We start from the raw sequence: 27,406 nt of genomic DNA, 5'->3' as shown, positions 1-27,406 counted from the left end.
ATAGCAAAAAAGAGACAGAAAAAGAAGAAGAATGAAGGAAAAAGAAAGAAAATAATTGGGGGTGTGTGTCTGGGATCACATATTACATTGAATTGTCATGTCCAGGCTCCTTTGATCTAGAAAAGTTCCTCATCCTTTGTCTTTCATGACTTTGACATTTTTGAAGAGTACAGGCTGCTTTTCTTGTAGAACATCTCTTAGTCTTGACTTGTCTGATATTTCCTTGTGATTAGATCTACTAGTACATTGCAAAATTTCAGGAATGTGCCTTTTTCCTGGACTGTTTTAACATTCCAGGTCTATGATCTCTCCTCTCACTGTGTAAATAAGAAATCTGTAACAATTTTAGGGAATTCAATGGTTTAGGAAAATCACTTTATTCAATATTCAGACTTGCTAAGATTTATGAAGTGGTGTGTCTTCCTCAATGCGTCATATCTGAGGGCATATAATGTGTTTTTGTCCTATTACTGGTGTTAATTTTGATCACTTGTTTAAGGTGATGACTGTCAGGTTTCTCCACTGTAAATATACCATTTTCTCCCTTTTCTATCTTTTTTTTTTTTTTTTTAATTTGGTTGCGCCCGGCGGGCTCCTCAATTGCGGCTCGCCGGCTCCACTGTTGTGGTATTTGAATTCTTAGTTGTGGCATGCATGTAGGATCTAGTTCCCTGACCAGGGGTCAAACCCCAGCCCCCTGCATTGGGAGCAGAGTGTTTTAACCACTGCGCTACTAGGGAAGTCCCCCCACTTTGCTATTAAAAAAATACTCTGTGGGAGAGATACTTTGAGACTATGCAAATAGGGCGGCCAGTCAGATAAAATACAGGTAGCCCAGTTTAATTTGAATTTCAGGTAACAGATGAATACCTTTTTAGTAAAGTATGACCCCTCCTCCCAATCCAAATTTAATTGGGCATCTTGTATTTTTATTGCAAGATCTGGCAACACTATATGTAAATAACTTGGTCCTCATCCAACTTCACTCAGTTGTTTTGACATCCATTGATGATTCTCAATCAAGTTTTACTATGATTTTGCCAAATAGTCGTTTTCTAACTGCATCATTCTTCTACATTTATTAGTTGCTATTCCATCTGCCTATCTTTTTATCCACTCTTAAAGCGCCTGGCACACAGTAGGCACTCAGATATTTGGGCAGTGAATGAACGCGTTGGCCGGGCTTCCGTGACAACGTTTGGCAGGGGCTTGCCTTCCTCAGCCAGTCTCGGCAAGCTATCGAGCCTTCGGAACCATCCAGGGCCCCGCTCTTGGCGCTTTTTGCTCCAATCACCAGCATGGCTTTACTGGGCTTCTCTACGTTTGAAGGAAGACAACCGATCGGTTCCTTCAGCTCCAGCGGCCCAACAGACTGCAAGTGGAGAGCCGCAGGGACCAATGGGTGCCGGCAGGAGGCGGGGCCTGCCACGCGGCAGCGGTATAACTGCAGGGCCCGCGCGCGTTTGCCTCCCGGCGCTGGCCATGGCTGCAGTGTCCCTCTTATCCACTTTGGCCACCCGGCTGCTCCGGCCGGCGCAGAGCTGCCGCCTCCACCATCGCCCCTTCCACCTCTCGGCAGTTCGGTAAGAGGGTCGGGGGGCTGGGTTAGCGCGGAAATCTGAGGGGAACCGAGCGCGGGGCCCGCCCAGGGACTCCCTTCATGAGCATCTCCGTCCCGGGAGGTGGTGGCCACCGAGAAGGGTGTGGCGGGGCGACGTGGCATCCCAGAGTGGCCGCAGCCTACTACCAGGGCGTTCGTTCGGCTGTGTGGGCTGAAATCGAGAGTCCGCCTTTCGGAGGCGCCGGCCTCCTGCAGGCTCCCGGCGTCGTCCTGTCTCAAGGCCAGTCCGCCGGCTGAACGGGGCCCACGGTGTGGAGCGGAGGTGCTGGCGGGCCCTGGGACTCAGCGACTTACCTGGGAGCATACGGAGGTCACCGGCCAGGGCCTGCCAGCCGCCCTTGGCCCCGATACCAAGAGCGGGAAAGCAGAGGAGATGTTTTGGCGAGCGCGGGGAAGAGTTGTGAGTGAGCAGCCTTCAGTGAGCCGTCCCTTCCCGGGACCCTAGCGCCGGTGGGGGTTAGGGCGGAGCCTTGCTCGCCGGGTACCAGCACTTCCCTCCTTCTCCCGGTCGTGGGTGTGGCTCGCGCTGCTCTACAAAGCTGCCCCTTTCCCTCCTAAGGGAATAAATGTGTTGTGGTCACCAGGACTTTGACTGCAGCCCACCCGGAGTCGGTCAGTGCCAGACCGAGTAAATTGAGGTGGTAAACGCCCGGGAAGAGAAGAGGGAAAGCTCTGTTTGCATTTTCTTAGGGAGGTAATAAATATTTCCTGATTTTTTTGGACCTCAAATTCCTATTCTAAACCTAGGTTGAAGAATCTTTTTCTGGGGGGGTGGGTGGAGGGAGAGCTGTGATTTCGTTCCTTAAAGCTATGCACCCTCTTTCCCGTCAATCTTTAGAGCCTTTACACTGCAGAGACCTAAGCCTCGAAACAGCAGCCCCTTTATCCAGGCACTGTGCTAGGCTGTGCGAATTCAGAGATGGTAAAAGCGATTTTCTTTAGTGGAACTTCCATACTTGTCAAGAGGCAGAACACGTACATGAGGCAGAAAATGTAATTTCCAATAAGTGTAAAAATGCTATTAGAGACGTTTCCAAGGTGCTGTTGGAGCACAGAATGGGGATTAATGCGTTCTTGAAAGAAGACTTCAGAGGAGACATTTAAGGATTTCCTTAGTCTGACCCTGACCTGCCTTTCCAGCCCCATCTTTCATTACTGTCTGTTCTCTTCCCTCTTCCTTCCTTCCTGAGTTCTGGCCACATGTGCTTTCATGATTGAAGAGATTTATAAAAATACTCCAATTCCTTACCTAAAGAACTGGAACAGTTTGCTCACACTCTCCAGTAACAAATGCCCTGCTTTTGGGGCTTCCCTGGTGGTGCAGTGATTAAGAAGCTACCTGCCAATGAGGGGGACACGGGCTCGAGCCCTGGCCCGGGAGGATCCCACATGCCGCGGAGCAACTAAGCCCGTGCACCACAACTACTGAGCCTGCGCTCTAGAGCCTGCGAGTCACAACTACTGAGCCCACGAGCCACAGCTACTGAAGCCCATGCGCCTAGAACCTGTGCTCTGCAAAAAGAGAAGCCACCGCAATGAGAAGCCCAGGCTCTGCAATGAAGAGTAGCCCCTGCTCGTCGCAACTAGAGAAAACCCGCGCGCAGCAACAAAGACCCAATGCAACCAAAAATAAATAAATTTATAAAACACAAAAAACCAAATGCCCTCCTTTCACTTCATTTTCTGAATGAAATGTAGGTTTACACATCTCTGAAGGCAATAAGTACATTTGGTATTCAGGGTTCTAATGTATTGCTTTGATTACTGCTAGCTGGTAAAATTAAAACATCCTTTAAAAAATATGGGTCTAAGGGCAAGACGGGAATAAAGATGCAGACCTACTAGAGAATGGACTTGAGGATATGGGGAGAGGGAAGGGTAAGCTGGGACAAAGTGAGAGAGTGGCATGGACATATATACACTACCAAATGTAAAATAGCTAGCTAGTGGGAAGCAGCCGCATAGCACAGGGGGAGATCAGCTCGGTGCTTTGTGACCACCTAGAGGGGTGGGATAGGGAGGGTGGGAGGGAGATGCAAGAGGGAAGAGATGGGGACATATGTATACGTATAACTGATTCACTTTGTTATAAAGCAGAAACTGACACCATTGTAAAGCAATTATACTCTAATAAAGATGTTAAAATAAAATAAAATTGAACAGAAATGAAAAAAAATATGGGTCTGCATATATTCCTTTTTATGGGGGGGTAGTGTGAGAGTTTTCATGGTTAGAGAGATAGTACTGTAGTCTAGGCGACAGTGAGGTAAAGGAAAAAATGGACTTTGGAGGCAGAAGTTTGTGTTTTAATTTTGTTTCTACTGTCCTCAGTCACTTTTTCTGTATAACATGCTTATAATAGTCCCAAGGTAACTGAAGAGTAATATATGTAAAACTCTAAGCAAAATATCTCCCGTTTCAGAGATGTTAGATCCATCCCCCTTTGTGTCTTTGTTCACTCATTACTGGTTCCATTAATTAGTAGATAACAGAACTCTTTCCAAAATAAGTTGATCATGAATTGTAAAATGTACCTGATATTAATTTTTCATGGAAAATTACAGTACTGTAAACTATTGAATTAGAAGGAAAGTGAAGATGCTACTGACTTGGATTTCAGTTTTTAATTTTATTTAGATAGTCCTCTTCTTTCTACTCTGTTGATGCATAATTTTATTGGAAAATTTTCTAAAAACATCTGTGAAAGCACTCCTAAATGTGTTAGCTAATATGGTTAATAAATTTTGGATTCCCCTTGGGACTGATCTCAGTTTCCATTTCCATTTATTTTGGGGTAGCAGTAACTTTATCTGCCCATTGGCAAAAAAAAAAAAAAAATGTTGGGAAATTAGGTAATGACTCCCTCTCAGGACTGTGTTTCACATTTGGCAGAGTTATGGTATGCAGGCGAGGGCTAAAACACAGTTATGTTGTAAAAGATACTCATTGCTTTGTGGCTTTGTTTTGGTTCTTGTTACTCTTTGATTTCTTTCTTTCTTTTTTTTTTTTTTTTAAGCAAATTGGCATAACATCCAGAAGTTGCCTTTGGAACTTGGAATAATGGATTCTCCCAGAACCCTGTGTCCTTAACTTTATTATATCATGCTTAGCCCAAATGTGCTGCTACCATTTTCTCTAAGTTTACTGCTTTCAAAAGGAACTTAAAAAACATTTTTTTTAAATGAGCTTTTTAATGAAGTGCAATCTAAGTCCGATTCACTGATTATTTTTATAAAGCTATCCTTATGAGTGTATAAATAGATAAATACATCTATTGTATATTAAGGATGTGTGTGTGTATAAATTTAGCCAACAGAGTTAGATATTAATTTTTAGTGAATATATATGCCTGGCACTTTATTTATTTATTTTCTATTTTTGGCCATGCCACGTGACACGTGGGATCTTAGTTCCCCAACCAGGGATCAAACTCCTGCCCTCTGCATTGGAAGCTCAGAGTCTTAACCACTGGACTGCCAGGGAAGTCCCCATATTCCTGGCACTTTATTTGTTATTTCATTCAATATAAATGACTGTCCTAAGCTCTTTTAAAGTAATCTTTCACTATATTCTATTCCAGGGTTGGGAATCTATTTCTGGCACAGGGCAGGTATTACTATAATTCAAGAATGTTGGGCTTCCCTGGTGGCACAGTGGTTGAGAGTCCGCCTGCCGATGCAGGGGACACGGGTTCATGCCCCGGTCCGGGAAGATCCCACATGCCGTGGAGCGGTTGGGCCCGTGAGCCATGGCCGCTGAGCCTGCGCATCCGAAGCCTGTGCTCTGCAACGGAGAGGTCACAACAGTGAGAGGCCCGCGTACCGCCAAAAAGAATGTTGCCGGGGTATTTGTATCAGCAAAGCCCTTTTATTTTACTTTATTTTATTTTTAAGATTTTATTACAGTTATCTTTTTTTTTTAAACATCTTTATTGGAGTATAATTGCTTTACAATGGTGGCTCAGTTTCTGCTTTATAACAAAGTGAATCAGTTATACATATACATATGTCCCCATATCTCTTCTCTCTTGCATCTCCCTCCCTCCGACCCTCCCAATCCCACCCCTCTAGGTGGTCACAAAGCACCGAGCTGATCTCCCTGTGCTATGCGGCTGCTTCCCACTAGCTATCTATTTTATGTTTGGTAGTGTACATGTGTCCCTGCCACTCTCTCACTTTGTCCCAGCTTACCCTTCCCTCTCCCCGTATCCTCAAGTCTATTCTCTAGTAGGTCTGTGTCTTTATTCCCGTCTTGCCCCTAGGTTCTTCATGACCACTTTTATTTTTTTTTTTAGATTCCATATATATGTGTTAGCATACGGTATTTGTTTTTCTCTTTCTGACTTACTTCACTCTGTATGACAGACCCTATGTCCATCCACCTCACTACAAATACCTCAATTTCATTTCTTTTTACAGCTGAGTAATATTCCATTGTCTATATGTGCCACATCTTCTTTATCCATTCATCTGTTGATGGACACTTAGGTTGCTTCCATGTCCTGGCTATTGTAAATAGAGCTGCAATGAACATTTTGGTATGTGCCTCTTTTTGAATTATGGTTTTCTCAGGGTATATGCCCATTAGTGGAATTGCTGGGTCATACGGTAGTTCTATTTTTAGTTTTTTAAGGAACCTCCATACTGTTCTCCATAGTGGCTGTATCAATTTACATTCCCACCAACAGTGCAAGAGGGTTCCCTTTTCTCCACACCCTCTCCAGCATTTATTGTTTGTAGATTTTTTGATGATGGCCATTCTGACTGGTGTGAGATATCTCATTGTAGTTTTGATTTGCATTTCTCTAATGATTAATGATATTGAGTATTCTTTCATGTGTTTGTTGGCAATCTGTATATCTTCTTTGGAGAAATGTATATTTAGGCCTTCTGCCCATTTTTGGATTGGGTTGTTTGTTTTTTTGTTATTGAGCTGCATGAGCTGCTTGTAAATCTTTGAGATTAATTCTTTGTCAGTTGCTTCATTTGCAAGTATTTTCTCCCATTCTGAGGGTTGTCTTTTTGTCTTGTTTATGGTTTCCTTTGCTGTGCAAAAGCTTTTAAATTTCATTAGGTCCCATTTGTTTATTTTTGTTTTTATTTCCATTTCTCTAGGAGGTGGGTCAAAAAGGATCTTGCTGTGATTTATGTCATAGAGTGTTCTGCCTAGGTTTTCCTCTAAGAGTTTGATAATGTCTGGCCTTACATTTAGGTCTTTAATCCATTTTGAGTTTATTTTTGTGTATGGTGTTAGGGAGTGTTCTAATTTCATTCTTTTGCATGTAGCTGTCCAGTTTTCCCAGCACCACTTATTGAAAAGGCTGTCTTTCTCCACTGTATATTCTTGCCTCCTTTATCAAAGATAAGGTGACCAAAAAAAAAAAAGATAAGGTGACCATATGTATGTGGGTTTATGTCTGGGCTTTCTATCCTGTTCCCTTGATCTATATTTCTGTTTTTGTGCCAGTACCATACTGTCTTGATTACTGTAGCTTTGTAGTATAGTCTGAAGTCAGGGAGCCTGATTCCTCCAGATCCGTTTTTCCTTCTCAAGATTGCTTTGGCTATTCAGGGTCTTTTGTGTTTCCATACAAATTGTGAAATTTTTTGTTCTAGTTCTGTGAAAAATGCCAGTGGTAGTTTGATGGGGATTGCATTGAATCTGTAGATTGCTTTGGGTAGTAGAGTCATTTTCACAATGTTGATTCTTCCAATCCAAGAACGTGGTATATCTCTCCATCTATTTTTATCATCTTTAATTTCTTTCATCAGTGTCTTATAATTTTCTGCATATAGGTCTTTTGTGTCCTTAGGTAGGTTTATTCCTAGATATTTTATTCTTTTTGTTGCAATGGTAAATGGGAGTGTTTTCTTAATTTCATATTTTTTATCATTAGTGTATAGGAATGCAAGAGATTTCTGTGCATTAATTTTGTATCGTGCTACCTTAACAAATTCATTGATTAGCTCTAGTAGTTTTCTGGTAGCATCTTTAAGATTCTCTATGTATAGTATCATGTCATCTGCAAACAGTGACAGCAGTGAAACCCTTTTAAAGAAGTCCTCCTCAACCCTAAATCTGGATTGGATTTGTAAATATTAACATGTTTTCAGTTCCTTAATATATCATGAGTATATATGAAATGCTCTTATATATTTTGTGCTCTGCTAGAATTATCATGTAAAATCGGGTAAATGCATTTGGTTTGGTATAAAATTGTGATATCTTTTTTTTTTTTTTTAAGTGAAAGAAGGTTTATTCAGGGAGAAACACACTCGCTAGACAGAGGGTGGGCCATCTCAGAAGGCAAGAGGCACCAGGGTATGGGGTTGTCAGTTTTTATAGGGGTGGGTAATCATAGGTTGATGAGTAGAAGGAGTATTCCACCTATTTTGGGGAATGGGTGGGGATTTCCAGGAATTGAGCCACTGCCCATTTTTTTACCTTTTATGGTCGGCCTTGGAACTGTCATATGGGTGTGTCATTTAGTGCACTGATGTGTTACAATGAGCATATACTGAGGCTCAAGGTTTGGTGGAAGACAACTTGTCCACCATCTTGGACCTAGCTGGTTCTAACCAATTTATGTCATGTCCTTGGGCTATGTCATTCTTTTTTTTTTTTCCTGTACGCGGGCCTCTCACTGTTGTGGCCTCTCCCGTTGTGGAGCACAGGCTCCAGACACACAGGCTCAGCGGCCATGGCTCACGGGCCCAGCCGCTCTGCGGCATGTGGGATCTTCCCGGACCCGGACACAAACCTGTGTCCCCTAGCATCGGCAGGCGGACTCTCAACCACTGTGCCACCAGGGAAGCCCCATGTCATTCTTTAAAACGTTGTGCCCTGCCCCCTTCCTGTCTCATTCCCCCCTCAGATTTTACTCCCATAATCTTATGGGAAGCAGAGGGGCAATGGTCTGTCATCTGTAGCTGCTTCTGGGCTGAGTAGAGGCATCAACTCTGCCTGTCAGGGAGTGAAAAATCTCTGGATGCCTGATCTAGGGGCCCCAGGAGCAGGACGGCTTCTTGTTTTAAGTTGACATGAGCTGGAATCATTGCATAGCCATCATCTTGATGTGGAACTGCTTCTGTAGCCTCCCTATGAATCTTCTTGAAGATGAAGCACTTTTGGAACAGCATCAGAGTACAATAGTAACTGTCTATAAATGACAAAAGACTTTAAAGGTTAAATATCTGATTACAGTGTAATTGATAAGGAAGCTTGGTTACTGTTGTGACATAGAACATTTTAAGATAACAACTAGAACTATAGCATTATACCAGGACATATCCAAATTTTAGAACCTTTACATAATTTTTAGAATGTCTATATTAATAACATTCATCCATACAGTATTTTTTAAATAGTTTTATTGCTCTTGTGATAATGCTGTCTATGTAACTTAACATACTAAATAATACTAGTTAAATATTTCTCTCTGAGATGCCTCAGGGGCCCTCTAAAACACCCCAGAGTTAGTTGAAAGTCAAAAGAACTTTAATTAAAATTTGACATTTGGGAAGTTTGTCAAAAAGTTTTAAAACACTTGATCAAATAAAATCATTGGTCACTATGAGACAATACTTATTTCTTAACCGAAGTGTCAAGAGATCTCAAAATCGAATACAGATTAAAGGCAAAGAAACTCACACAATCTGTTATCAAAAGCGGCATAACTTTTCAGTATTTTTTCATTCCTCACACGTTCTTTTACTGAAAACACATATCTTACCATCCTTGTAAGTTTTTTCCTCATTGAGTTACTCCCATAACTAAATTTGCTAACAAATTTGCAATACATATAATAAGGTCTAGTAAATCTAGGTAGAACAGAAGTATTTTTTCTTTAAGTACGTTTTTTTTTTAATTTATGTATTTTTTATTTATTTATTTTTGGCCGTGTTGGGTCTTCGTTGCTGCTCTCGGGCCTTCTCTAGTTGCGGTGAGTGGGGACTACTCTTTGTTGCGGTGCGCAGGCTTCTCACTGCCGTGGCTTCTCTTGTTGTGGAGCACGGGCTCTAGGCGCACGGGCTTTGTAGTTGTGACACGCGGGCTCCGTAGTTGTGTCTCACGGGCTCTAGAGCGCAGACTTGGTAGTTGTGGCACACAGGCTTGGCTGCTCTGCAGCATGTGGGATCTTCCCAGAGCAGGGCTCAAACCCGTGTCCCCTGCATTGGCAGGCGAATTCTTAACCACTGCACCACCAGGGAAGCCCACAACAGAAGTATTATACTTAACATTGATGACTCTAAAGACATGTCTATATTAATCAAACCAACAAGCTTAAGCTACCTTCAATACCAGATATCAGTTTAGTACTGAATATTTTACAGATAACATGAACCTGAAGTTCATTCTGGCCAGATTACTTTCTATTTCTAAGTATTTGTATAAGCACTTGATTTTCTTTAAGTCAACTAAATAGAGCTCTGTTATGAATTAATTTTTGGCAATACCATACATCTACAGCACACACATAGATACATACAAACATACAAACAAACACAGAGGCCTCATAATTCCCATTCCAAAATTTTAGCCAAGAGTCACGTACAGCATCCGTCTACAAAGGAGGTTGGATTAAAATTGGCTTTCTGGCAGGTGGAAAAAATCCAGCTCACTTGTCTAGATGGCTAAACCCTTTTTACTAATATTTATGGAAAAGATACTTAAGATTTTTTTTTTTTTCTTTTTTGCAGTACGTGGGCCCCTCACTGTTGTGGCCTCTCCCATTGCAGAGCATAGGCTCAGCGAGCCCGCTCCGCGGCATGTGGGATCTTCCCTGACCGGGGCACGAACCCGTGTCCCCTGCATCAGTAGGCAGACGCTCAACCCCTGCGCCACTGGGGAAGCCTGATACTTAAGATTTTTATTTGTCCATGACAAGTTCCAAATTATTTACCCCCTTTTTCAAAATTTGCATTTTAAAAAGATGGCAAAGATAAGGGTTCCTGGAAAAAAAACAGGATATTTGCATCTCAAAGGCACAGGTAAGTTCCTCCTTTGTTTCCCCTTTGTTTAATACTTACAAGCCTCTTCAGATAAATAGGGAAGGTTTGGGGAGTGGTAAAAGGATTGTGAGGTTTGGATTTGTTTTTTGGAGCTACATCTCTGGTCCTGTAAAGACTACATTTGTAAAATAAGGACAGGTGTTTTTTTTTTTCTTTTTTTTAAAGAATTGGGTGGCTACCTCAATGATATTGAAGGACTGCTATACATTTACCTATGTTGAGGTATGTTTTACTTTCCTCATTTAGCTTAGGAGAGAAGTCCTTCTGCCAAATTTCTATCAGGTATGGTTAGCTTAGTCAGACCAGTGGCCTCCCATTTTGGTACTCTATTTACAAACACTTTTGGTCATCCTCCCTGGGTTTAAGAAATTTTTAAATTATGGCCCTCAGTCAGGCCTTTGATCTGAGGCGGCTTGCCTACGGCCTCACGTGATCGCATTTTTAAAGGTAGCTGGACAATTTCTAGCCCACGTTTTTTTCTTTTTTTTGGTCCATTCCATTTCTATCATGTAAGCACCCTCAGCTTGAATTTTATAAGCACACAGAGTGGAGGCATTCATGGCATTTCAGTGTCTGGATCTGTCCAGTCAAAGGCAAAGAGATACTGGGGTGCAGGGGAATGCAGAAGAAAGCAACCTTTAGTTCTAGAGCTATGAACTAGTTTAACAGCCCATAGTTTAAAAGCTTAGATGGGGTGGAATGGAGATCTCCTCTCGCTGGGACTGAGGTAGAGTCCTCTGACCAAGAGCAATTGTTTTTCTTGGTGGGTGCTATCTCTGTGAGGATCTCCAGCTTGGATTATTGTCGGGAATTTAGTGAGCAAGTCCCTTGCCAACAAGGGGAGGGAGCACTCAGGCATGAGCAGAAACTGATGTGCAAAGGTAAAATTTCCTAGCAAGCAGTTGAGGGGAGGAGTGAATCACTGGTTTGGGGCTTTCCATCAATCCCTGTTATTATACAGCTTGTGGAGGACAAGGGTCCAGGGAAATCAATCACCACAGAGTAGGCGGCCCAGGTATCTAATAAGTAAATAACTTTCCTACCTTCCATGTCAAAGGTTACCCGAGGCTTCTCCGGAGAAATGACCAGGTGTCCTTTGGGAGCCAGGGAGGGTCCCAGGCCCCATCAGTCTTCGATCCTCTTGGCCATCATTGCTTTGGGAGCTCCGAGTCCCCTTCAGGACTGGGAGCAGTTCTGCTTCCAGTGACCCTCTTATTCACACTTAAAACAGATGCTTTTTGGCACATAGTGACTCTGATCCAGCATTCCTGGATCCTGTCCTCACCGTGGGCCTTCGCAAGGAATGGTAACCCTGAGGTGGTGCAGTGGTTAGGGCTGCTGCCAATTGCTGTGCTTTTTGCTGTTGTCCCTGAATCCTTTTTGCCTCTCTATTGTTAAATACTCCAAAGGCCAAATCCATGAGCTGATTTATGGGGGTCTGGTGTCTCCAGCTCCTCGGATGCGGCATCAGGGGTAAATGGTCCGGAAGACTGTCCCCCCTCACAATTGGGGGAGGTAGGAGTTCACGGTAGACCTCTCGGGGAGGTGGACTCATAAAGAGATCATCTAAAACATTTGGCTCCTGTGAAGAAGGCACTTTGAAAGGGGTGTGAGCCAGGTATACCAGGCAGTTCTTTAGACCTGAATTATGGAATAGAGTCAAGAACATTTATATGTATGGGACTTCCCCCCCATTTACCTTTTCTTTTACAAAATAGGTCCAGTTGCAAGATGGTATTGTAATTCAATGACCCAATTTTTTTTTGGCCAGATCACTTCGTCCCCTAGTTTGTACTGGGACCATACAGTATTGCAAAAGAAAATTAATTTTTTTCTTAAACCACCCTGTCTAAATTTTCCCCAGTTAATATGCATCTGTAGCAGGGAAGAGCCAAATCAGACTACATGTTGGATCTGTTTCATTTACTTTATCTTTTTATTTATTTATTTGATGTTTATTTTTATTTTTATTTTTGGCTGCATTGGGTCTTTGTTGCTGCGTACGGGCTTTATCTAGTTGCGGCGAGCAGGGGCTAGAGCAGGGGCTACTCATCGTTGCAGTGCGTGGGCTTCTCATTGCAGTGGCTTCTCTTGTTGCGTAGCACGGGCTCTAGGCGCGCGGGCTCAGTAGTTGTGGCTTAGTGCTCTAGAGCGCAGGCTCAGCAGTTGTGGTGCACTGGCTTAGTTGCTCTGCGGCATGTGGGATCTTCCCGGACCAGGGCTCAAACCCGTGTCCCCTGCATTGGCAGGCAGATTCTTAACCACTGTGCCACCAGGGAAGTCCTGTTTCTTTTACTTTAACCTTTGCTTTCTGCTGCTTTTTTCACTAAAAGGATACTGTCTATACATAATGGCCTGCCTTGGGGAACCCTGCCCCTCTGCCTGAATGTTAAACCAAAGTGCCTTTGTTCAGGGAAACATCCAGACCCTGTTCCACTTGTGGATGTCTACAAGAAAGAAGAAATTAACACATCCCCTCCCCAAGACTGGCCATTCCAGGTGATATTTGCAGAACTTATGGCCTTTTTACTTTATTTCCTCATCTCCTTCCCTTCTCTGTGCTATAAAAGAAACTGGCATCCAAACCACGGTAAGATGGTTATTTTGAGACTCTAGTCTGCCATCTTCTTGGTTTGCCGGCTTTCCGAATAAAGTTGTATTCCTTGTCTCAATACCTCATCTCCCATCTGTTGGCCTGTCGTGCAGCGAGCAGGGCGAGCTTGGACTCGGTAACACATCCTAGCAGCGAGTCCTTTGGGATGCTTGTAGTTGCCCCCATTTTTTAATTGGGATGTCCTGATAAGATGGGAGTCTGATGGATACCGGCCAGGTGGTAGTTATTTGTCCTGACATTCTCCTAGTGTCAACAGTGGGGTCCCTGTGAGCACCCGAAATCTGCCTGGTTGGTGAGCCTGAGTAGGCCCTTTGGATTAGTCAAGGAAAGGAACAAGAGCCAGTGGGAGAAAAGGCAACCAGAGTCCCAGGGCCTAAATCCTTCAGAGAGGGAGGGAGGAGACCTAGGCCCTGAGCCAACTAAATGGATTAACTTTATCGATTAAACAAAAGAAAAACAAATAGAAGGGTAGGGCTGAAGGACCACAAGGCAGTGATAACAATACAAGGTAACAGCTCCCCTCAGGATATGGTCCTTTAGATGTTGAGGAGGGCTACCTCTCCACAGAAGTAAAAGAGGCAACACCCAACATGCTGGCAAAGCCAGCTGGGAGGCTCAAGGATAAGTAGACAGTCCAAGAAGTCAGGAGAGAAGGAGGATAATAAGAGAAATCCAGGACAGGAGGGAAGGTGTACAGCCATGATGCTTCCTAAGAGAGATTTGTAAGCCTGCTGAGAAAGGTGCTCACCCACTTCCTCCGCTGAGGGGTTGATAAAGTCTGCCTGGGACCCCCACAAGAGAAGTGCTTATGCACACTTCTGCTCAGGGGTGTGTCTTCTTAATACTTCAAAAGATGCAAGTACAAATTAATGTTTAATATAAGGTTTAGATATAAAATTACTGCATTATATCTAAGACATTGAGATTTGGTTTAAAGTAGATATTTAATCACAGTACAACTGAAAAGCAGGCATTGAAGGCTTAGACCATTAAAGCTTTAAAGTTTTTAATTAACAGTGGCCTTGAGAATTAATTATATCTGACCATACAAGATATCCAGTACCTTGATGTTATCCCTGAGAATTAAATATGTGCTATAAGGGGAAACAGATTGTTTCAATGTTTCAAACAATTGTATTCTTCATTGGTGTTGAGGTTGGAGCATTCCTTATGACACTGGGGACAAAAATCTAACGGGAAAGTCTTGTTTTCAGTGAGGTGTTTTTTCTTTTTTTTTTTAATTTAATTAATTTATTTTTGGCTGCTTTGGGTCTTCGTTGCTGCACACGGGCTTTCTCTTTAGTTGCTGTGCACGGGCTTCTTATTGCAGTGGCTTCTCTTGCTGCGGAGCATGGGCTCTAGGCGCGCGGGCTTCAGTACTTGTGGCTTGCGGGCTCTATAGAGCGCAGGCTCAGTAGTTGTGGTGCACGGGCTTAGTTGCTCCGCGGCATGTAGGATCTTCCTGGATCAGGGCTAGAACCCGTGTCCCCTGCACTGGCAGGCAGATTCTTAACCACTGCACCACCAGGGAAGTCCCCAGTGTGTTTTTTCTTAAGGAATAGATGCTTTTCCTACTTTAAATAATGGGAACTTTAAGCATATATGTGGAAATAAGAAAACCAGGAATCTTACATGTTGGAACCCAGGAAGAGCTGTTCATATTGTTCTTACTAATTCTTATTGGGGAGAGATAGGCTTTCAGCGATTTGAATATGTTTTTGGGAACTGAAGGTTCTTCTAGATCTGAGTTTTCTCATTGTCTCACCCCCAACAAGCAGTTTCTCATCCCTGTGGTTCTAGCGTGTGAATGTAGTTCAGAGAGGAGCGTTTACTGGTCCAGTTCACTACCACCGCTCCTGGTGAATAAACTTTTGCACCAGCTGGACCACTGGCCAGCCTAGAAATTGTTATTCTTGGCGTCAGATACCTGGTGTGTCAGCTGTGGATGGGGCACTGGGGTCTCGGGGTAGAGCACACTGCCACCTATGAGATGGAATCGCCTTAGTCCCCCTTCCAATCCCTATTCTTCATCAGGAAAGTCTTTTCCAGGAGTGGTTGTAGGGAGTGGTCGGTATTTGAAGTTTGTCTAGCGTATTGCTTATTGGTTTAACTGCATAGCATAATTGGGAAATGATTTAAAAGCATGTATAAATTAAAAGCCAATTCACTAACTGGGAATGTAGGACGTACATGACGTCCCTAGTACTTATTTATCTTAGAACTAGAAGTTTGTACAGTCATCCCTCAGTATCTGAAGGGGTTTAGTTCCAGGAACCCCCAGGATACCAAAATTCCCAGATGGTCAAGTCCCTTATATAAAATGGCATAGTATTTGTATATAACCTCTCCTCCCATATACTTTAAATCACCTCTAGGTTATTTATACCTAATACCATGTAAATGCTGTGTTAATAGTGTAAATACAATGTAAATAGTTGCCAGGTGCAGGGCAAATTCAAGTTTTGCTTTTTGGAACTTTTGGGAATTTTTTTTGCCAATACTTTCGACCCATGGTTGATGAATTCTCAAACGCAGAACCTGCAGATAGGAGGGCCCACCATGCCTTTTGACCACCCTCCAATAACCCCTCCCCCACCTCCTGAAGTTTTGGGTATTTAATAACACTTTTGTAGCCTGATCTTTACTCTTTACAAAGATTCAAGCTATTTGTTCTTGTGATTCTGTTGCCTTCTGCAGAAATGAAGCTGTTGTCATTTCGGGAAGGAAACTTGCTGAGCAGATCAAGCAGGAAGTGCGGCAGGAGGTGGAAGAGTGGGTGGCGTCAGGCCATAAACGGCCGCACCTGAGCGTCGTCCTGGTTGGTGAGAATCCTGCAAGTCACTCCTATGTCCTCAACAAAACCAGAGCAGCTGCCGATGTGGGTATGTGTCACTCTCAGACCCCGACTGCTGTTAAATTGAGACTTATCTGAGGCAAACTCTTTTGTACTTCATGATTCCTTTTTCTGATTAGAAAACCCAGGCAGAGGAGGCTAATGTGATTGAACTGTATCCAGATATTTATCATAAAGAAATCAGGCTGTCTCTTGGGGAGGCTTATAGACTAGGACAGCAGGAATATGGTTGGTATTCTTGGTGTCTTCTGGAATGTAATCTAAATTCTGTTCTAGTCTAACATTTGATAGGTGACCTTGAACACAGTTTACATCTGCTTTCCTTGAGCAATAATGAGTCTGAATGAGGTGTTTGAGCATTTGGTTGAGGAGACCTCAATGATGTGGCCTAGAACACAGTCATGGATTTGAAGGAAATGACTCTGACTTCTTTGAAATAGCCTTTGATTTCTCCACCAGTTGGTTCCAAAGCCAATTAAGTCAGCAGTTTAGAAGTGGTTGGAGGTTTGAGTGCAGAAGGCACAGGTCTGAGTGATGGGAGGTTTGTGTTCTAGGTCTCGCTATACTGCAGACTCTGTGTGGCCGCAGACCAGAGGTGGGTAGGCTCAGCTGTGCCGTTGCCAGCTTCTCTGTGGGTCAGTGGTCTGAGAACTGTGTGCCTGCCCTTCTGAAGGGCTGTGAAACCACTGGCGTGTCTGGCCAGTGTTACTGGACTGTGAGCCCTTAGTATGCTCTATTCTTTATCACTGAGGAATGAAGCCTCCTGCCCTTTTCATTGAAAAACTTTAGAACCTCTAGAAAATAGTAAGCCATGGCTTTCTAAGACATTGGGATGGGAGGTAGTGTGATACAGTGGAAAGAACATGGACTTTGGAACTGGAAAGATTGTCACCAGCCAGCTTGTGTTTCAATTTCACTGAGCCTTGTCTATAAAATGAGGTTGATGAGGATTATGTAGTATAATATATAGAAAGTATCAAGCTGGGGGAAGGGTAAGCTGGGACAAAGTGAGAGAGTGGCATGGACATGTATACACTACCAAACGTAAAACCGATAGCTAGTGGGAAGCAGCCGCATAACACAGGGAGATCAGCTCGGTGCTTTGTGACCACCTAGAGGGGTGGGATAGGGAGGGTGGGAGGGAGGGAGATGCAAGAGGGAAGAGATATGGGGATATATGTATATGTATAGCTGATTCACTTTGTTATAAAGCAGAAACTAACACACCATTGTAAAGCGATTATACTCCAATAAAGATGTTAAAAAAGAAAAGAAAAGAAAGTATCAAGCTAGTATTCTTTAGTGTTTGTATTTGGGAAGTTACTTAAGTTTACTTGTGAGCCGATTCAAGCTTTCCAGCTACCAGGGTGGGTATGATGATAAAAAGCCTCGCTGGTAGCATGGCAGACAATGTAGCATTGTCTCAATAAATGCCTGTTTTTTTCTTACCTTGAAATTTTCTTATAGGAATCAACAGTGAGACAATTGTGAAACCAGCTTCAATTTCAGAGGAAGAACTGTTGAATTTAATCAATAAACTAAATAATGATGATAACGTAGATGGCCTCCTTGTTCAGCTGCCTCTTCCGGGTGAGATTTGGACATCACCATTTAAAATGATTTCTGGGGATTTCCCTGGTGGTCCAGGGAGTAAGGCTCTGTGCTCCCAATGCAGGGGACCTGGGTTCAATCCCTGGTCAGGGAACTAGATCCCGCATGCCGCAACAAAGATCCCACATGCCGCAGCTAAAGATCGCACATGCTGCAAGGAAGATCCCGCATGCTGCAACTAAGACGCGGTGCAGCCAAATAAATAAATATTTTAAATGATATCTGAGGAATGGAGAGGCTTGTTTACTTTATACAACTGGCCCCTTGTGTGGATTTGATATGAAGGGGAGGTAAACTCAAGAGAGAGAGTATGTTATTAGATATGGGACAGACCTACTCAGAATACCAATTACTCCTTGATTTGGTATTGAGATCTTAAAGCAAAGGACCGTGGAAGGAAGCAGTTGTACAACAGGACACTGGCTTTGATCTTGGCGTTTGGCTTTGCTCGATGTGTGTTCCTTATATGCAGATGAAGAAATAAGTCATGGGGAGCTGTAAAAGCGGAAAAGGTTTTTGTGGCAAACCAGGTAAGCTGGAGTCAAGCAGTGCTAACTACGTAACAGTGACTCAAGACCACCGCTCTGATTTCTTTTTCAGAGCACATTGATGAGAGAAAGATCTGCAATGCTGTTTCTCCAGACAAAGATGTTGATGGCTTTCATGTAATTAACGTAGGGCGAATGTGTTTGGACCAGAATTCCATGTTGCCAGCTACTCCATGGGGTGTGTGGGAAATAATTAAGCGAACTGGTAGGTATATCCGTCTCAGTATTATCAAGGCAGTACTTACAAATGGTAAAAATTCGTGCAAAGAGTGGAAACTCCCACCCCACAGCCTCTAGTCCTGCTCCCCAGAGCCTAACTCCTTTAGCAGTTGCCGACAACTGTTTTTGCTGTTTAATCCAGAAACTTCTGAGGGAAACTTAAGCTTTAATAGTGGTGACTGTGCAACTCATAACATTTTGCAGCTTATAAAATGTTTCCTTTTAGCTTTCGCTCTGTGTAGCGAGTGACAGTCCAGTTGACTGATGAGGCAATAAGCTTAGTGAATTCCTTCCTTATCACAATTAGAGTCACATCCTAGGCCATTAGCCTTCCTTTTCCTTAGGTGCTCTTTCTAAGATAATCAGGCCCTATCTTAAATGCAAATATATTTATTTTTCATAGGTATTCCAACCCTGGGGAAGAATGTGCTTGTGGCTGGAAGGTCAAAAAACGTTGGAATGCCCATTGCAGTGCTGCTGCACACGGATGGGGCGCACGAACGTCCCGGAGGTAAGGGTTTTGCTCCCAGGGATGAGTCCTCTTCTCCCTTACGAGAGACAAGAAACGCTTGAGAGACTGCCCTGTGGATGTTTGGAAGTGTTAACTTTGTTTTTGATGTAATTTTGTTAATAGGTACCTGGGGAGTAATCTATGTAGGAGAAGCTGTATTCAGTGTCACTTGAAAGTTCATTTATATTCACTAGTATGGAACTAGTTCAGAGATAGATATGCCTCAGAAATTCGAGTTTTGAGTATAAGCATGGTTGTAGACAATTAGAATTTCCAGTTACGGCTTTGATAGTTGGAGCTAAGATGTAGAACTTATTCAAAGTTAGTGTCCTGTTCTGTGCCATTTGGTAGAAAAAAATCTTAGACCAATGCAAAGGATTGAATTGCTATTACTGTAATGTGTCATCATTGTGTCAAGTTCTATTTGAGACAGAGCTTCAAATCAGAGTTAATGTGATTATCATAATATGACTATACATGATTATGTCAGAAATAATGTCAAAACTAAATATTTCCAGGTATCTTTCAGCACACGTTTAAGAAAAATCCTTGAGTAATCCTAGTGATATTTTGTTTAGAAAGACTGTTAAATAGGATAAGGAATAAATCTAAAGATGTATGACTCCAAAGGGTGGAGCTAGAACTAACAGGTAAAAGTTGAGTATTTGGTTTTTTGTTTGTTTGTTCGGGTTTTTTTTGCGGTACGCGGGCCTCTCACTGTTGTGGCCTCTCCCGTTGCGGAGCACAGGCTCTGGACGCGCAGGCTCAGCGGCCACGGCTCATGGGCCCAGCCGCTCTGCGGCATGTGGGATCTTCCCGGACCGGGCCATGAACCCGTGTCCCCTGCATCAGCAGGCGGACTCTCAACCACTGCGCCACCACGGAAGCCCTGAGTTTTTGGTTTTTTTTAAAAAAGGACAACTGGCTGCCCAGAAAGTATGGCACAGAAACTGTCAATTATTTTTTCAGAGATGTTGAATTTCTGGCATGTTTTGCCTAGTTGAGATCTCATCCAATCCCAGCTTTGATTCGGAAATATTTTTTAACTCACAGGTGATGCCACTGTCACAATATCTCATCGATATACTCCCAAGGAGCAGCTGAAGAAACATACGGCTCTTGCAGATATTGTGGTCTCCGCTGCAGGTAAGAGCACCAGGGAAGGGGCTGGAGCACACCTCAGAGGGTGAAGATGGGACTCTCATCTTCGAATTTGCCTGCTGCACTGCTGTTCCATTCATTATTCCCCTAGGATTGATAATGTGAGCTGCTTACAAACATGAGGAGAGAGTCGTGGTTGGAATACTGATTTCTGGCATTCCATTATAGATTTGATGGATGAATGTTTTTTCTACAGCCTGTTTACTCTATGAAGTTTAAACATTTCCTTGGTTAATAGTTTTTATAGGTTTTTGTAAAACAAGCTAATTCGTTCTTCCAGGTCTCTTGCAATTGAAAGTAGATAAGAATCTTATCTAAGAATCTTCTTTTCAGTACTAAACCGATCATTCCTATCTCCATCTCTAGGCATTCCAAATCTGATCACAGCAGATATGATTAAGGAAGGAGCAGCTGTCATTGATGTGGGAATAAACAGAATTCAAGATCCCATAACTGCTAAACCCAAGTTGGTTGGAGATGTGGATTTTGAAGGTAAACGGTATAATTTTTTAAAAATATAAAAGTCAATAAATACTATCGTTATTGGACATTTAGGGCAGACTATTTTAACTTTTAAAGTTATGTTACCTTGGTAATGCCATTTAAAATGCTTTCCATGAGATGTGGATTTTGAAGGTAAATGGTATAATTTTTTAAAAATATAAAAGTCAATAAATACTATCGTTATTGGACATTTAGGGCAGACTATTTTAACTTTTAAAGTTATGTTACCTTGGTAATACCATTTAAAATGCTTTCCATGAGAATTAATTAAGAAAAATCTTTTTAACAATTATAGTCATTCTAGAATTATTTTAGGTGTTTGTATCATCAAATTACAGAGAACAGATATAGAGTTTTCAGAGAATTGTTTTGTTTTTTTCCACTTAGGTCTATTTTATAATTAAAACAACTTCAAGACTTTTAACAAGTCTGAAAATTTAATGAAGTGATTTTCCTAAACTATTGAGTCTCCTAAAAAGTGTTACAGATTTCTCATTTTCATATTGGGAGGAGAGATCACAGACCTGGCATGTTAAAAGTACGGGACAGAGCCAAATTGCTAAAATTTTGGAATTTGCTAGTAGATTTCTCCTTTCAGTTCTGATTTTATCTGAATTTTATGCCAATAATCCTATTTCTAGCTTTCTGTTTCTTCTAAAGCAGTCAGACCCAAGCCTAGGTATCTTAAGTATTTTTCCCTTTAGATTGGAGTTAAAAAAATCTTACTTTTTACTTTCCAGAAAATTACTTTGCTTGATGCTTTGGGCAAACAGTATAGTTAAATAAATAGGATAAAATTAAGAAAATATTGTAGGCAGGTATTAATTGAAGTAATACTTATTATTATTAGAGTTACACTTCCCATACAGTTAACCTACTGAGATGTTTCTTTTTAAGTTGATTTAATATGGAGGAAAAGTATGGCTGGTAAATTATAGGTTATTTAGATATATAAATATTCACTGAACAACTCTGCTTATTATATGTGTGTTATTGATCTATTTATTTTTGGCCGCTCCACACAGAATGCGGGATCTTAGTTCCCCCACCAGGGATCGAACCCGCGCCCCCTGCAGTGGAAGAGCAGAGTCCTAACCACTGAGCTGCCTGGGAAGTCCCTATATGTGTGTTAGTTTATATTAGTATGTTCAAAAGCCTTTACTCTTGAGTAATGTAGCTGTGATTTTTTAAATGAGTTTGAGGCTTATGAAGATGCTTATGTATTTCATTGCTTTTTCTTTGAATGCTCCTTCCATGATAAAGTACATACAGTTCCTTTGCCGTAATTAAAGCAGTCTGCCTGTCTTATTTCTATGTAGGAGTCAGGAAGAAAGCCGGTTACATCACTCCAGTCCCTGGGGGTGTCGGTCCCATGACAGTGGCAATGCTAATGAAGAATACCATTATTGCTGCAAAAAAAGTGCTGAGGCTTGAAGAGCGGGAAGTACTGAAGTCTAAGGAGCTTGGAGTAGCAAGTAATTAACTATTGCGTCTTCTGTGTCATGAACAGCACTCCAAGCTAGTTCACGAGGAAAACCAGGCCAATAGAAATGCAATATTTATTCTACTTAAATGGTTTAAAACAATGCTTTCTATTTATTTGTAAGTTTAAATGGGTGAGTGTTTGCACACATAGCCCTGCAGTTACCCACCAGGGAACATGCCACTATCGTGCTGGGTCATGGGATCCAGCCAAGAGAAGCCATTAACCTACTGATTAACAGGGGGACGCTGTCACACTGAGAATGGCTGCCTAACCTTGTCCACCACTTCAGTTAAAATTTGTCTTCTTTAGGAGGACAGCTATGCTTACCACTATACCACCAACACTGCACAAATTTGTCTTTTCTACGATTGCATTTCCCAAGTGCTATTCCAATAATGAGTTGATGCTCACTTTAGGTTACAAACCTTTTGAGTTCAACTGGTCAAACCAAAGGAAAAATGTTGCAAGAGAAAATTAGGGAAAAGGTAAAAAAGAAAGAAATGATGGTAGTTGAGTAGAAAAAAAATTACCCTAATTTAATATACGTATTGATTGATAACCGGAAGAAAAACTACATGTTAATAGTCTCCTAAGCTGTCATTTTGTAGCTTAGTCATTGGGAAAATGTTTGGGGTTGTTTCATTTGCTATTAGCTCTCGTTTTATGTTCGTTACCATCCCTGAGGTTTCCCCATTTTAGTTTTCTAGGATTGAAAGGCTTATTTTATAAATTATTCATGTGTGTTGTCATATTTGACTTTCCTACATCCTTAAACTTCACTGTCAAATTTTTATACTGTTGGGGGTGTCTGTATGGTTTCTTTAGTGTATCTTGAAACCTGTGTTTGGAAAACATAACTTGGGCTTAATGATCATTAGGGCAGCTTGTATAAGTGTGCAACTTACTTTTCCACCAAAGAACTGTCAACAGCTGCCGGCTTTTCTCTGATGCACCTGTTGGCTTTCCTTGATTGATTTTTGAGAACTTGAGTTAATACTGAATTTAATCAGACTTTCTGATTAAAGGACTTTTTTCCTTCATTTTGTTTTTTTAAATAAAACACTTCTGACCGGTATAGAATGAGTTTCTGAAATACTGTATCTTTCTGCTACTATCTTGTTGTGACCTAATTTCTCTCATTGGATGTAATCAACCTAAATATTCCTATATTCGGTAATACCCAATCCAATGCCTTAAACAAATTGGTTTAAAGAGCTGTGGAGAAACCAGCCTAGTCCTTTTAATCTTACATCCCAAAAGGCTGTGCCAAGCGAGGAGTTTAATCTGTAAGATTCACTTAAGTGGTTAGTCTTGTTCTGATTATTTTCTAAACCATATGTCCAATTTACACAGGACTTCTTGATGTGCTTTGCCAAGCCCCCCCCCCGCCATATATATAAATTTTGTTCATGTGTCTGTGTGTGTGTGTGTAAAGCATTAGTTGGATTGCACAGATTGAAAGGTATTTGCTGTGGCACATTTGCAGCGAGGATAGGTCCGGTGTATTCTGCTCAAGGGCCGGGTATTTGGCTTTCATGCAGGCAGAAGCAACTCCTGTTCCAGGCAGCTTGAGGCAGAGAGGAAGGAGAGCAATGCAGAGCTGACCTTCTCCCCCTCCTTGTTCATGTGCCGCCTTTATGCTTTTTCTTATACATTTATTTATTTGTTTTGGGCTGTGTTGGGTCGTCGTCGCTGTGCACGCTTTCTCTAGTTGTGGTGAGCGGGGGCTACTCTTCATTGCAGTGCGTGGGCTTCTCATTGCGGTGGCTTCTCGTTGTGGAGCACGGGCTGTAGAGCACAGGCTCAGTAGTTGTGGCGCACGGGCTTAGTTGCCCCACAGCATGTGGGATCTTCCCTGACCAGGGATCGAACCCGTGTCCCCTGCATTGGCAGGCGGACTCTCAACTACTGCGCCACCAGGGAAGCCCGTCGCCTTTATGCTTTTGATAGTTTTCTGGAGATGAAGAGGGGTGATAGTTGCTAGAGATATTTTTGCAAGTGAGGTGTAGTTCCTGTACATCAGCCATGCCTGCTGACTCACCCAAATTATTAAACATGGAGCGAGACGAGCAGACAGGATTAAGTTTTATTGAACTGTAGTTACAAGTTATTGTTACTGCATAGAGAAGTACCAATATGTCAGCCTATTAAAAGCTATGGAAATTAAAATGTTCGTGTGTGTGTGTGTGTGTGTACAAAATGCAAATGACAGGCAATGTGAAAATTACAGTGATCAGTTTACAACAACAAAAAATTAACATTCTAGTTTTCCAGCTTGTTTGATTAATCAAGCACATTTACTCCTGAATCCACAACATTTCTACAATTCAATTTGGACAAAATGCTATTGGAAATCAGCCAGTTTTTAAAACTGAAATGTTAAGGGTAGATTGTTAGCTCTCCCAAAATTGGTGCAGATGAAGACAGAGAATTTATACTTAAGCTCAGGCAATCGTTCTGGATTAGTGAGCAGCTAAGTAATTCTGCTGCTCTCAGTAGAAGCGGTGGAGGTTTAGAGCTTTACCTCATGGCAGTATCCTTGGAAGGGCGTTCTGAGATTTAATTTAATAAACACTGAGAGCTTTCTATGGACCAGGCACTGTACTGGCTCTGGGGATTACAGAGGCAATTAACTGTCCCTGTACTCAAGGTGGTTAATGATCTAGTGTCATTTGTCTTTAAAAAATAGAAAGGGATAAAGAAAAAGCACCTGCATTTGTGATCTTGAGTAAATGTGGTAACCGTAACCAAAGTGATTTACTCAAGATTCAAATCCACAGTTTTTTTGGAGAAGGTAAATGTCAGATGCATTGTGGCTATCAGGCACACAGTAGGTGGTAAATAAACATGGTTGGTGTTTGTTAAATGTGACTTGAAGATAAGAAGACTGATCTTAAGTTTCATGAGGAAAAGAGTTTGCTTCACTATTAACGGGTTTTAAATCTACCCAATTTGTTTCTAATTATTCCCTTAAAGTACTAGTCTGACTGTATTGCAGAGTTTTAATCTTCCAAAATTTCACATGAGCCCTGCCTAATATGCGATATTAATGTGAATGCAAGTTTGACTTTGGGAATCAGGCCATTGAAAACTTGCAGGAAAGACCTACCCAAATGCATAATGAAATGTGATTCTGGGCTTTAAAAACCAGTGATACTAATTTAAAGGATCATTTTGTTGATTTGCCATGTGATTTGAGATTTCATTTTAACAGGAACTATTTTGTTTTTAAAATATCCACTCAAACACGTTGGTTCTTTCATTACCAGACTTTTAGAAATAGCTTTCAATCTGGAAAAGCCCCAGGCACACTTCTGTGCTGGAACAAGACTCATAACGCAGATAGTTCAAACTTGTCATATGACCCTTAGAAAACTGAATTGGATGGAGAGATAAGAGGTCCTTTTTAGCATTTCTTAATATGCAAAATTGCAAAACAAATTTTCCAACCTTGGTCTATTAAAGTATGAGTATTTTAAGTTGTTTTAAGACCATCTAGATAATTTAAAATCTCAGCTTTAAAAAAAAAATCTTAACTGATATTTGTTTTAAATAAAAATTGAGTAGTGCCCCTTTATCTTAGCTACAGTTTTGAGAGAAAGCATTTTTTCATTTCAAAAGAAATGTTATAATTTCTATGCTGGACTGCATTTTAAAATAAGGTGTAACATTTAGCTTTTGTTATTTTCATAACTACAGAGGGAAGTAGAGGGCTTTGCACATAAGTAGTACTTTTCATCAGCAGCTCTCCAGTTTTCTATCAAGCAGAATGACTCCCTCTGTTTGGTAAATAAGGAAACAGGTTTGGAAAAGTGAAGGGTTTTGGCCCAGACCCTCACAGTGAAGACTAAACCAGGCCCTCACTCTGCGCCCCGTCCGTCCTCCTAGAGGGTGGTCTCGCTGTCAGCTTCTCTTCCATATCTTTCCATGTCTGTGAAGTCACAGTCTGGCTCCATCTCTATCTTCACCTGTGGCACCATGAAGACTGGGCTCTGTGAGTAGCTGAAGGCAGGTGAAGCTGGACAGGAGATTTTGAAGTGCAGGGTGATGCTGAATGAGAAAAAGAAGAGGGAAGAACGATTTATCTAGGATTTGGTGTTTTTTAATGCTATCCCCCAGAACAGGGTTCTAGAGCAAACAGTTCTGTCTTTGCTTTTGAACTCTTAACACATCACAGGAACTAGCAGTATCCCATCTGCTTGGCCTTCAGCTGTCACAATTACTGGTCTCACTCTTTTTCAACCTATTTATCACATTGCTGCCAAAGTGAACTTTTTGGATCATGAACCTGACTGTGGGTCCCCACTGTTCAAAGGACAGAATTCAAGCTCCTTAGCCTGGCGAGACAAGAGCCTTCTTTGCTCAAACTTCTGCCTGCTTGCTGTTTGCCCCATCCATCCTGGGTTCTTTGCCCTGTGTCTGTGTGATATTTCAGGCCTTTTCTCCATACCTGCAGCGCCTTCTTTTCTCTCTTTTTTCTTTGACTCTGCACATCTGGAAGACTCCTATTTATTGTTCCCAGATTCTCTGGCTAAGGCAGATTCCTCCTTTAGATGCCTGTCCTTTCTCTTACGTGTGCTCCGTTCTTGGCATGTGGTACACGTGCCTGTCTTTCTATACTCCCAGAGGTTAAGCATCGTGCCTGGTAGACCATGGATGCTTAATCTTTGTTAAACCAGGTCGTGTTGCTGAGTTTTTTCCTCACTGAAATGGAATCCTGCTATTTAGTTGTCTTTACTTCTAGGTACTTTCATAGATTCAGTAAAACACCAGCATAGTTGGGAGGTGCCATCACTAGTTATGAAATTGTCTGCATTTCTGACCTTGTCCCCCGCTTTGTGTACTTTAACAGGTTTTTGGAAGTGTCCTATCCTGGACCAAATTCTCTCCCCATTAACTGAAATTAGAGCATTAAGAGGTTTAATTTTGTGTAGGCTACCTTAAAATGAAAATAAGATAGACAGTGCTTTTCTCTTAACACATTTATTTATAAAGATCTGTGGCATTCAGGGCATAGGAGCCCTGACTGGGGAGGTGGGCTGAGAAGGCAGGCAGAGATGTCATTTGGACATGCGACACAGTAGTGCTGCTTAGGGAGGCTTATTATCCTGGTGGTAGATCTCTTCTCATCCTGGCAATGTGATAACAGCTTTGACACATAACTCAGAAGGTCCTGTACATGTTTCCTAAAGTGTCTCAGGTGAGTCCCATCTCCGTCTGGAGCCAGCTACCCCTAGTCCTGGGATAGCCCGTGCTTTTACTGTCA

At 42.0% G+C, this 27,406-nt stretch overlaps 1 protein-coding gene across 1 annotated transcript; it reads left to right on the top strand.

Moving 5' to 3' along the window:
• Window positions 1-1,476: 1,476 nt before the first annotated feature.
• On the top strand, window positions 1,477-23,182 carry MTHFD2 (methylenetetrahydrofolate dehydrogenase (NADP+ dependent) 2, methenyltetrahydrofolate cyclohydrolase). The gene is made up of 8 exons (XM_065890998.1): window positions 1,477-1,583; window positions 15,944-16,128; window positions 17,568-17,690; window positions 18,312-18,464; window positions 18,882-18,989; window positions 20,043-20,135; window positions 20,517-20,642; window positions 21,974-23,182. Exons 1-8 carry the CDS (start codon window positions 1,483-1,485, stop codon window positions 22,135-22,137), a joined length of 1,053 nt encoding a protein of 350 aa, XP_065747070.1. The 5' UTR covers window positions 1,477-1,482; the 3' UTR covers window positions 22,138-23,182.
• The last annotated feature ends 4,224 nt before the right edge of the window (window positions 23,183-27,406 follow it).

The sequence above is a fragment of the Phocoena phocoena genome, chromosome 14 (assembly GCF_963924675.1).
Source record: "Phocoena phocoena chromosome 14, mPhoPho1.1, whole genome shotgun sequence".
In the NCBI taxonomy this organism is placed as follows: Eukaryota; Metazoa; Chordata; class Mammalia; order Artiodactyla; family Phocoenidae; genus Phocoena; species Phocoena phocoena.
Note: the sequence above shows the minus strand (reverse complement) of the source record. Positions and strands in the feature narration are given on the sequence as shown.

What these genes read in the sequence shown, in the direction of transcription:
- MTHFD2 (XM_065890998.1), top strand. Translation starts at nt 1,483, where the DNA reads ATGGCTGCAGTGTCCCTCTTATCCACTTTGGCCACCCGGCTGCTCCGG. An exon ending in CAGAGCAGCTGCCGATGTGG is followed by an intron (nt 16,129 to 17,567) that starts GTATGTGTCACT and finishes ATTTTCTTATAG; the next exon opens with GAATCAACAGTGAGACAATT. An exon ending in TATTGTGGTCTCCGCTGCAG is followed by an intron (nt 20,136 to 20,516) that starts GTAAGAGCACCA and finishes CTCCATCTCTAG; the next exon opens with GCATTCCAAATCTGATCACA.